Source organism: Musa acuminata, chromosome BXJ2-6 (assembly GCF_036884655.1).
Source record: "Musa acuminata AAA Group cultivar baxijiao chromosome BXJ2-6, Cavendish_Baxijiao_AAA, whole genome shotgun sequence".
In the NCBI taxonomy this organism is placed as follows: domain Eukaryota; kingdom Viridiplantae; phylum Streptophyta; class Magnoliopsida; order Zingiberales; family Musaceae; genus Musa; species Musa acuminata.
Window position 1 is genome coordinate 135019 of NC_088343.1, and position 11742 is coordinate 146760.

The 11742-nt window shown below is 36.3% G+C and overlaps 2 protein-coding genes across 2 annotated transcripts; both read right to left on the reverse strand.

Annotated features, from left to right (window-relative positions):
- Window positions 1-767: 767 nt before the first annotated feature.
- On the reverse strand, window positions 768-6509 carry LOC103971139 (large ribosomal subunit protein eL8y). Its single transcript, XM_018820124.2, has 7 exons — window positions 6399-6509; window positions 6191-6238; window positions 5891-6092; window positions 1629-1798; window positions 1376-1504; window positions 1177-1269; window positions 768-1091 (listed from the first exon to the last, which is right to left on the reverse strand). The coding sequence occupies exons 1-7, from the start codon at window positions 6399-6401 to the stop codon at window positions 960-962; spliced, it is 777 nt and encodes a 258-aa protein (XP_018675669.2). The 5' UTR covers window positions 6402-6509; the 3' UTR covers window positions 768-959.
- A 1304-nt stretch (window positions 6510-7813) lies between these two features.
- Window positions 7814-11448, reverse strand: LOC135582743 (large ribosomal subunit protein uL5). The gene is made up of 5 exons (XM_065111031.1): window positions 11369-11448; window positions 11181-11288; window positions 11048-11090; window positions 10757-10952; window positions 7814-8174 (listed from the first exon to the last, which is right to left on the reverse strand). The coding sequence occupies exons 1-5, from the start codon at window positions 11369-11371 to the stop codon at window positions 7976-7978; spliced, it is 549 nt and encodes a 182-aa protein (XP_064967103.1). The 5' UTR covers window positions 11372-11448; the 3' UTR covers window positions 7814-7975.
- Between the last annotated feature and the right edge of the window lie 294 nt (window positions 11449-11742).

Consider the following 11742-nt stretch of genomic DNA (forward strand, 5'->3'; position numbering starts at 1 on the left):
TAAGACCTATTATGAATCAAATACCAAAAAAACATAACTTAAAATTAGTAAATGATTCATCAGCTATGTATATACTCGCTATACATTATTGTCGATGTGGGTCAACTGTTTCCTATATAGTCGCATCATTTAATTTTTTTAAAAAAAATTAAAATATAATTTAAAATATATTTAAGACAATAATTCTAAACCAATAATAACATAAAAAATTATTACCACCAGTAGTCGATAAGTGATATACAAAGCACAGAAATAGTTGACTAATACAATAAGTAATTCGACCCGATCATATAAACATCATCAATTTTTGGAATCATACAATAACGAGATATGGCTTTTGCTAATTTCCATGTCAAATCAATCTAACATACAGCAGAACATCATCAGTCACGCTATCATTATCAGTAACGCAAATTTACATGATTCAAACCTACACGACAATATTCGGTCATATTAGAATTAAACTCATAAGTTCTCACATGCTAGCATTCATCGGTTAATAATGACAAGAAGAAGACATTTGCCATTGAATGTTTCCTGATATATTCCTTCACATTTTGTGTAACAGATGTTATGCAAAATCAAAGGATGAACTCCATGATGATTTAATGATCAATCTTGTGAGCCAAGACTACGAAAAAAAAATGTCTTCTCACCTGCACTAAGTGTCAAAGTCTTGAATAGATATTGCCACTAACTGTTGAACGACCTCTTACCAATCATCATGTACACTATAACTCAACCTTAGATTGTAACAAAATACCAAATAACAAAATAATATAGTTTTTCTTACTAAGGGAGAATTTAAATTAAGTCACATTCTAAGTTAACAAAGTTGAATAAAGCTCCAAACAAGAAACAACAGTATCCAACCAACAGTGATGCCAATCCAGCTACAGAATTCAAGCAAAAGACCTACAAAATGAAATCTTGTAGCATCAATGACAAGACGAGATGACCTAGCTCAGCCTCTGGGCAGCTTCCTTAGCTAGCAGCTTTTCTCTAGCCTTGGATTTTGCCTGAGATTTGGTGCCCATAATTCCACCACCCCACTTTCTCCGGACCTCATCAAACTTATCATTGAAGTTGGCCTGAAAGGAGAATCAAAATCATTATAGGAAAACTTCCCTAAGCATACAGCTAAAAGTTGCACTACCGTTTAGTTCTAATGTTCACCTTGATGGCTTCCAAGATTTTGCTAAATTCCAGTTTATCCTCATTCTTCACAGTGGTCAGACAAAGCACCGATGCTGTTTTCTTATGTACGATCTATCAGAAATTCGACAACAACAAATGAATATGTCAGCAATGAAAATATGCTGCTTCAATTTCAAGCTTTAGCAGAATGTCAATGACAAAAGAGAGGTGCACCAACCGCTCCCAATCGGGCTTTTCCTTTGACAATACAGTAAGGGATCTCCATCTTCCTGCACAATGCAGGCAGCCAAACCACAAGCTCGATTGGGTCCACATCATGAGCGATAACCACCAATTGTGCCTTGTTCTACAGGAGATTGCATCAAGAAGTTCTCAGTGAACACATGTTGCATCTTCAGTCTATTGTACTAAGCAAGTAAAACAGAGCATGCAATCTGCAGGCATACACACTAATGGGGAAGAATACAAACCTGTTCAATAAGGTAAGTGACATGATTGAGCCCATACTTAACAACTATGGGCTTCTTAACTTCAACAGTCTTCCCTTCAGCCTCAGCTTGTGCCCTCTTCAGAAGCCGTTCTTTCTTTGCAGCTCGGTCTTCAGGCCTGTACTTGAGAAGCATCTTGAAAAGATTTGTAGCTGCAAAAACATTATATAGACAAATAAGTAGGACGACAAATACATAAAGGCCAGTGATCGAATTAATCTTTTGAAGAGAATTTTTGTATTAAACAATAACACCGTAGATTTCATCTTCTTATTATATCATATGTACACAAAATGTCAACACAGTTCTCCAATAGACATAAGACCTCCATCACAAAAAAATATTCTGACATACATGAAAAATAACACATGGATGTTAAGTCATTATTCTGCCAAAAAGGCATCTAAGAAGTCTTCTTTAATTTAACAAACGAAGAATTTAACCACAAAAAATAAATAGTACCTTCAAGCATCAACTATGAGAATTTTGTTTAAGAAACTAACAATGGCATCCAACATAAAAGAGCTGTTATTTAAGAAGGCATTGTCAGACTTAATACATGGAAGTACGGCAACATAGAATACAAATCTATTGGATATGAGAGCATCACAAAACAGAACATTCAGGGAAAGTTTCAACCAAATTGAACTATAGAAGTACAATATGCATCGACTAGACCCACAGAAATTCCATACAAAAAACACCAGGATAAGATTTAACCAACTAAAGTGACTGACAAGAATAATGTCTGCAACAGATAAAAGAATGAACATAGAATTCTATGGATGTCCTATTGATGGTCGGCAATATGCTTTGGCATTTAAATACCAGTATTAGGTAAATTCAATATCCAAACATTCTAAAACCATTCAAAATAAGATCTCCAAAAAAAGTGACCATAAATATAAGTGTTACAACTGTGATATGGAACCATACAAAAAAATTGTAGCCAACATTACATTAGACTGGTTTTACAAAACTTATCAGTCCTATTTACGTAAGATCCACTTTCACAGAATTCAGCTCATCTCAATCATATCAATTAAAGCAATGTCACACATCTTGTCTACTCCAGAGTGTGACAAGCAAAAACATTGACCCTAATCCTAAATCCCTGTGGGATATAGCTTACATCAGAATCCATTAGTTAATGCAGCAGTTCTCAAATTAAAAAAATGAACCCATGGCATCTGTTCCAAATTATTCAGGAAAAAATCAAATTCTTTGGTCTTTACATATTTAAATTGAACCAGCAAGTTCTTAAATCTCAATATTTGGTACCTATACTAATCCCATGTCGACCAGTATGATTCAGTATATCAACTGGTATACATCAGCTCATCAAGAACGATAAACGGAATGAAAAACAATCAACAAGCTATACTAGTGTTTTTGTTCCCTCTTCATCTTTTCTTTTGTCGACAGACTGTAGCTGCTTCTAGCTAACCGCACCAGAACCTCATCTCTGGTTCATATTCTTTCTGGTTTCCTGGCACACTCAGCAATTAAGGAAAAATTAGCAGAACCTTGGCCCCATTTATGCAAAATGTTTGAATATGGTTTAAGCCAAAATTGGCTGAACCGACAAAAAAAACCCAAAACATCATTTTAAGTCTTATTTTAATATATTCTGTATATCAGAGAGTACCAGCTGATTCACAACTTTTGTTCATTACTGAACCCACTGGGGACTTCACATGTTGGTCCATATAGCATGGTTTTTAAAACACTGGATTGCAAAAGCAAAATTGTTGAAATTAAAATTGAATGGTGCATTTGTAAAATATGGTAGGAGCACGATTCCCCCTATAAACAATTTGGTCATTTCCTATAAGATCATTATTGAGACCGAACATAAAATTTAGCATGTGATCAATCTTACCAAGCAAATCAGCCTGGAGGAACAATTTTGTTGCTAAAAAATCATCAAGTAGCCTAAATTCCCCAAAAAATGGGCGAAGTTTGTTTATAAATTGGTAAGGACGAATTGGAATTGCTAAGAAATACCAGAAAGTGGTTGGGACCACACAAGCAGAGAAAAAGCTGATCATGATTCAACTGGCATCTGATTGACGTGCATCAAAGTTGCTTAAATCAAGCTGACCAATCATGAGTAGCTGATGTTGGCCAAGCCAGTTGGACATGATCGATCTCCATTCTAATACTGAATTCCAATTGAGTCTAGCATAATTACTGATTCTATCAAATCTACCATTTTAGATCAATGAACATGATGTGGGTACTGAATGGACATCATTTACTCCAATTAGGACACCCAGGACTTGTAGAATAGAAATAGGTATCATAGCATATTTTCTTAGTCATCTCAATTTCTCTATTTTTCATGTAAAATCCAAGCCCCCTCAAGGACTATACACAAAAAAAGCAAACGAATGGAACTTTCAAACAGTGATTTAAATAGGCACTCGTACTAGACGAGGCAAGGCACGAGCGCCTCGTGTGTGGACCAGGTGGCACGCTTCAATAAGGTGCCACCTGGGCACTCGCCCGAACTAAGGCACCGAGCACTTCGAGCAAGCACCTGGTTCAAATAAGGCAACCGAACCAGACTTTTAAGTCTAGTTTGGTTCAACAATAGTTAGTGGGTTCGATTAAACCAACTAATGCAGTTTTTTACCCTCAAAAGCTACATTTCACCCTCGCACGACCCCGAGCCAACCCTAGCGTTGTTTTTGCCTCCGCTGCCGATGCTTTCTACTCCTGCCTCTGCCGCAAACACAACGAACTGAGCCTCCCTCTATCATTGACAGACAGGTCCGCTGGCCTAGCAAGAGCTCGTAGCTTCCTTTCACCATCGCTCCGTATGCAGTTCCTTCCACTATTGAGGGAGAGGACCGCAAGTTCCTCCGCCACCGACAGACATCCTCTAGAGCTTCCGTTGCTGTCCGCAACTTCCATCATTGTCGTTGCTGTCACGGCTATCTTAAACTAATCCTCTTCCACTACTGCTATCAATTTCTCACCGTTGTTGCTATCTTAAACTAATCCTCTTCCACTATTAGTGACCCATTTATTCCCCTCTATTATTGTTAATAATAGATTTTTAATTTAATATCATATTTTTATTTAAATAATCATATTTATTAATTATATTATATATTTTTATAATTCAGAATGTCTCGTTTCGCTCAGGCGAGCACCTAGCGCCTCGGACGTTTTAGAACCTTGGTGTCTAGCGCTTTTTAAATCACTACTTTCAAGTATCAAATGGTCATAGAACTTTGATATTCACATTTCCTAGCTTAATAAAACATTAACAAAGGAACTACAAACTTACCCTCTTGTATGACCATAGTGAAACTGTCCTGACAACTGACATTAACAAAGGAACTATAAACTTACCCTGCTGCATCAATAAAGCTGAGATCTATTACCAATTTCCTTCCACTGTTTCTGTGAAGCTGACTAAATTTGGAAGTTCACAAATAACAGATCCTGAGTTGTTATGTGCAGCAACATGCCACGATTCTCCAAAGTTTCATGGTTACTCAATTCATTGAATTAAGATAGGCTTTGCCATTTAATGACACTAAAAATGGCACTTCCTCTACAGTTCTGTAGATCACTGACCAAAGATAAGAATTGTCATTTTCACATACTAGCTTCTCAACCTTACAAATGTGAGAATATGTTCAAGTAAATCATAAAATCCAAGTACTAACTACTAAATCAAGTCATTACACTAACTTGTCAAGGAACTGAGGCAGCATGGAAGATACTGAAGATAGATCATATTAAATAGTCAAAGAAATGATGCAGGATGGCACACGTGTGTTGGCATCAAGCAACCCTTACAAGGACAATTACAAATTGGGACAACATTTTGCAAACAATTAACACACTCCAGTGACAATCTGGACTACAAACAAATCTAGATCAGGGTATTTACCACCAAGAACATAGAGAAAGAGAAAACTGAGGATGATGAAATAACATAAGTATACTAACCCATCATCGACAAAGTATGTCATTATACAGGCAACCAAACAGAAAAAGTAGAGGAAGTTCCATCATCTTATAACTAAATTACCTGATTAGTTATAATCATCTTATAATCAATGCACAATAATATAATGCATGCAGAAACCCGTATACAACCAACAAAGTATAAACATATTTCCTTATCTTCTCTACCGCAATGTGGAAATTAATTTTGCTGGCTTGAATCTGCTATTAGAATCTGAAACAGCATAACAGAAAAAGGAATAGAAATTTTTAATCACCGAGGTTCTTGTCCAAAGTCCGAGTGAACTGGTTAAGAGCCGGAGGAACCTTCAACCGCTGCTTCAATATCCTCCTCTGCCTCTGAATCCGGACCACCTTGGGCCATTTCACGAACCGATGCAGATCCCTCTTCGGCGGCAGTGCCCCTCCGATTCCGAACTGCTTCGGGCGCTTCTCAAACAAGGGGTTGACGACCTTCTCCTGAGATCCAAACACCAATAATAAGTAACAGGAAAAAAATTAGGATGTAAATCCCAAAAAAACATAATCCAATCTTTACTACGAATAGCATCGATTACCGGTTTCTTCTTTCCAGGAACGGGCGCCTTAACACCTCTTTTTGGAGCCTGGAAGGCAAAGGTTGAAGATTAAGAACATCAGATTTCTGTAAGAGGATGCTTGCAACAAATTTCATAACGCTATGAGAAGTTTTAATTATTTAGATCGGCAGACGGATTGAATTCTTTGGAGGAGATGATAGAAGGAGATAAGATTCAGCATGCGTACCATTTCTTCCCTCCAGGGTTAGGGTTTCCGCTTGGGAGACGGCGGAGACAGTCTCGAGCGGCGGCGGGCGTGCTTATGAGAACAGGCGCTGTGACACGATAGGGTTTTGAAGCATGTCCACCGCACGTGACATATAGTCGAAGACTAAAAGAAAGAAAAAAGACATTTTAACTTATAAAAAAGTGTATTTTACCTTTCAAAAAACCAAGTGCGCTTTTTACCTCCTAATTGAGTTTGGAGATTATAATTTATATTTTTTTATTATTTATATTTTTATATTAAATGTTTTGAATATTTCTAAGTTATCTTTTTAAACAGTTATTAGTCTCATGTAATATTCAGTCTATATATTTTTAAAAATAACATTAGGATCATTATATTTATGAAAGTGAAACATTGAGATTTTTATAAAAAATTAAAAATAATAATATTATAAGATTAAAAAAATAAATAAAAAATTTTGTTAAAAGAATGAAGTTAAATATTTCATTTTGATAAGTATAAAAATCTTAATATAATTTTAAAAATATAAAAATTAAAATGTTAAGAATAACTAATTATAGTGAGTAATATTAACCAATAACGTGTTGCACCTCATTTCACACTGGCTTTGCTGTAATTGTAATACTTCTAGTACTAAAATTACAATCATTTTGTGTTGGTAGAAAGGATAGAGTTGACAGGGCCCGGCCTTGGAGCGTAGCTGTACAAAGTTGCAACTCTAACTGGTCATCTTCTTGATCGATTTGCAAGTGTGTCAGAGACCTCCGTCTAATTGGAAGTCACCCGTATGAGGCAATCCTTTAATGTATCCCTCCTGCTCTCTAGTATAACCTTTGCTGCATGAGCCAATGTTCTATTTTTATATACACAAAGAAAAGCTCGAGGTGCTGTTGTTCTATTCCTTATGATGTATAATACTACCTATGTGGTCTTAAGTAATTTTGTAATGGTGTTGTCCAATCGACAAAATTTAGTTATGGAATATTGTTGCATAATTGATTCAATTGCATTTGTTTTCTAGTCTTGCTTTATAGAAATTTACCTTTCAAATAATTCAGACACTCACAACTGAATTAGATTTAATCATATTCAAAACGGATAGCATCACCAACTTTTATAGTTCTATGCATAGTGCACAATCTCTGCTTCTATTTTGAGTAAATTCTCAAGAGAATAAATACAAACAAAAACTATCCTTTATCATCTACTCCACTAATCCCATCAGTTCTTTTTTCTTCTTTTTTTTTGGTTAAGAATACTGTACTCTTTTCAGTTGCCAGTTGAATGATAGAAGCTTTGTTTCAAAAGAAAACCAATCACAGCCATATCAGCCTCAGGAAAACCAAAACAAGTAACTTCGTCATATCTATGATAGCAAGACTATGAACTTACAAACCTAACCCAATAAAATGTAGTATAAAAATTAATCTTCATACTTTGTGATCAAAATGCTCAGGTTACAGATCAAAAACTGGAAAAGCAAACAAGTCCATGGCATACTATAAAGTCAACTGTTTTAACAAGACTAGTGAAACTACAGTTTGAAGAACAAGGTTCTGGGAGATTAGGAGATCTTAAACAGTGCTTGATTGAGACTTGTTGAGGATAACACCCTCGTATTTGACCTGGAACCACTTCATGGCGTCCTCCTTGGTAACCCTATGCTGGATTCCAACACGTGACTTGCATCGCCGACGACGGGCCACACGATAACCAGCACGTTCCAACACCACATAGAAATCCATTCCATAGATACCCGTCGATGGGTCATACCTACATAACATAGACATATAGCAAGGCAACTACAGTCAACACTGTAACAATGCAAGCAACTAAAGACACATGACTTCCCATCTAATGCAGATCCTAGTTTCGAAGATAACAAAACACAATGTGCAATTTAGAGAATCCTGCATGAGACTTCATGGAATGTTTTAAATGAATCATGATTGGGATATCTGATATCCTACCTAATGTTGGACAAGTAGCTCAAGTACTAATTTGAATCAAGGACAATCTCTAAAGGATGAAGGCCATGCAATTTCACACATTTCATATGTGAATGACGGAACTACATCATCAAGAAAAAGATTATGGTCTCACAATGCACGTGGTAAAATACATTTTCATTCATCCAGCAATGTGTTTGAATATCATTTTTTCCCTCTTTAAATAGCCTCCCAAAATAAGAAAAAAAGAAGAAAAATATATCTAAATAAATCATGTTCCATTGGTTATGGCCAATTAATCACCCTTATACTATTTTGGGATAAAATCCATGCACATTTTTTTCCATTTGTGGAGTCTTTTCACTCAAATATATCACCTCGATTTCTTCCATTTTAGCATAGTTACCTTTTCTTATGCTTTGACAATCTTGGTTGCCATATATCTGATGCCAAGCAAGATAATATATCTGATTTTGCCATATAACATGACTTACCAAAATCATTCTAAGATCAAGTTGAAAAAATAGCTCTGGGATTACTAATGGTGGTAACTTCTAGTTTGATACAATTGGCCTCAAAAACAGTTGCATTAGGCTCAATATTTAACATCCTTCAAGAGGAAAAGGAAATGTAACTACAGTAGCTGCCATATTCCTCTTTTCTCCCCACATTTCCATTAGTCTCAAACTATAGAATCAATCTAACCCAATCTCTTCTCATCCCATATGTACCATTTCTAATACTTCAACAGTTGGAAATTTAAAGAAACAAACAACTATCAAAAGCAAAAGAAGATCAAATATCTATGCACGTTATAAGGAAAGATGAGAGAACAGATAAGCAACAAGGAGCTAACTGAAAATTCTACATGGAGGTAGAAATCCAAGCACACTTGGCAAGAGTGATTAAGCATCAACTGGTTATGGCAAGTTGAATAAAATCTTACATTTTCGGAACAGCTCAAGTTTGTTGAAACGTGAGGGAGCAACAAAAACATAATAACATTTATGTTACATAAGCCTGGGTAAAGATCAGACTCCAAGATTAAGCTCGACTTGAGTGTTTGGGCAGCCCATCCAATCGTATATATACTTAAATGTAATATGTATGATCCACATGCTAGGTTGATACATAATGAAAGTCTCTAAATGAAGCACTACATGCATTAGACTTACATGCTATACCTCACCAAAACCTGATCATCTCTTTCCCAAAATCCCTATTCACAACCTTACACTTCTCTATGGCAACACCAGAAACCATCCTTACTCCCAGATCATTTTCATCTCTCCTGTTGCCTCTACTGTCTACCTTCCCCCCCTCTCTTCTTGAATCTCTAACCTTACCATTAATCTATGTTCCTCTCTCACTTCTTCCACAGAAAATGGGACTCAATTCATATCAATTCAACTTAGAATAGAACTCCAAGACCCAGTTTGTCTGGCAGACTTGAGCTTTCAGGTTAAGACAATACCACTTGTAAGAACTACAATTAAGGATGTCATTCCATTTTTCTTGTCTGGTTGAATCACACCAATTCTAATAACAAACAATGAGGATATCCTAATTCTACTATGATCCATTGAATTACCATCCTTCTAGGAAGACAAGTGAAATCTCACCAATTGGAAATTTTATACATGTGTTTTAGGTAGACTAATGGAATATCTATCATGCCCAATTCAGAGCAGTGTTTATCTTGTACTTTGTCAGGAGTGATGGAGATATAGACTTAAGATGGATGACGGTGAAAATATTTGTCTCCTCATCCTAAATATCGATAATTACTCACCTTTAAAAGATTATTAGAATTTTATACACCATTACACGAACAATACAAATCCAGATATTGTTACATATCAGAAGCTATAAGTTAAACATGTAGGCCTAAATATCATAACCTACTTTTGATGATACATTGGGAGTTGTACCTTTGGAGGTTCTAAATCTTATAGTCACTTTTTTAATCTTTTCACAAGCTAGCACTCAATCTTATAGCCTATTTTTTATGTTAAATAAACCATCAAAATTAGCCCACAAATAATAAAAAAGATATATAAGAATATACCTAGAAGAAATATATAGTCCCCAACTTAATTTGCCAAATAACAAATAAAAATGTCGCTGGTCCCAGATTCATCATCTCATTGCCCACAATTAGATATAGAGCTGTCAACCCTATACTCCCATCTTAAAAGAAAGGATGCATTTTTTTTCTCTAATCTAAAAAGTACTTATGATACGGAAGGGACAAGGGTCAACTGTCAGAGAGATACTGTTGCTAGATAATTCTTTGGATTAAACATCTCAACAGGCATGAACTGATAAAGAGACGGATCCTGTGCGGAAACAAGGCTATGGTTTTCGATATTAAATGAGAAGAAGAAGAGGGTGGACTCCACTTACTTAATCCCGAGATCAATGTGCTCTTGTATGCCAAAACCAAAACAGCCAGTATCACTGAAGTTTCTCCTCAATAACTCGTACTCCTTCACTTTCAATCCACTCTCCAAGAGTTGCATTGCCTTGTCACCTCTGACAGTGACATAGCACGCAATCTTTTCGTTACGCCTGATCCCAAACGACCTGACAGTATACCTTGCTGCAGCAGGAACGACCACAACAGGAGTCATGAACAAGATCAAATATTGAGGTTACACACCGAGTAGAATCTCAAAGTAAAGAAGAATAAAACACCCTTTGAGAACACTGGTGTCTGCCCGCTCAACTGCTCCAAGACCTGCAAAGAAAACGGAAGAAAACAGAGCTCACGAGCACAAGCAAGCTTGTAGAAGCGGACAGAAAAAGACGCGACGTGGATCCAGTATACCTTGGCGGCTCTGGTGAGACGGTCACCGCTCTCACCGACCGATATGTTGAGGACGAGCTTCTGGACCTTGATCTCCCTCATCGGGTTCGACAGCTTCTTCTCGGAAGCCTGCGAAGAAGAGAGAAAACAAATACGGCATTAGGAAACAGAGCCGGATGAGTGAACGTCGGGGTACAGAAGGGATCTACCATGGCGACGATCGGAAATGAGAGGGGGCAAGGAAGCCGTGGCTAATGTGCCGAACCCAAATCTTATATTAGGGTTCCGCTCGCGCACGTGCTGGCGAACCAAATGACCAATTTGGCCCCTAACAAATAATTTAATTTTTATTTAAACACATAAACTAATTTTTTGTTAATTAGGGAAATATATATTATTTATGAGTTTTTCTTGGGAGATGTTTTATTTTTATTTTTGTTTAATATTCTTTATTTGTCATAATATCTGAAATATTTAGGGACAAGATAAGTGGATCAGATACATTATATTCTATGGACTAATACATAAGATTAGTTGGTTATTAATATGATATAGATCGGTCGAATCACCGTGTATAAGATTT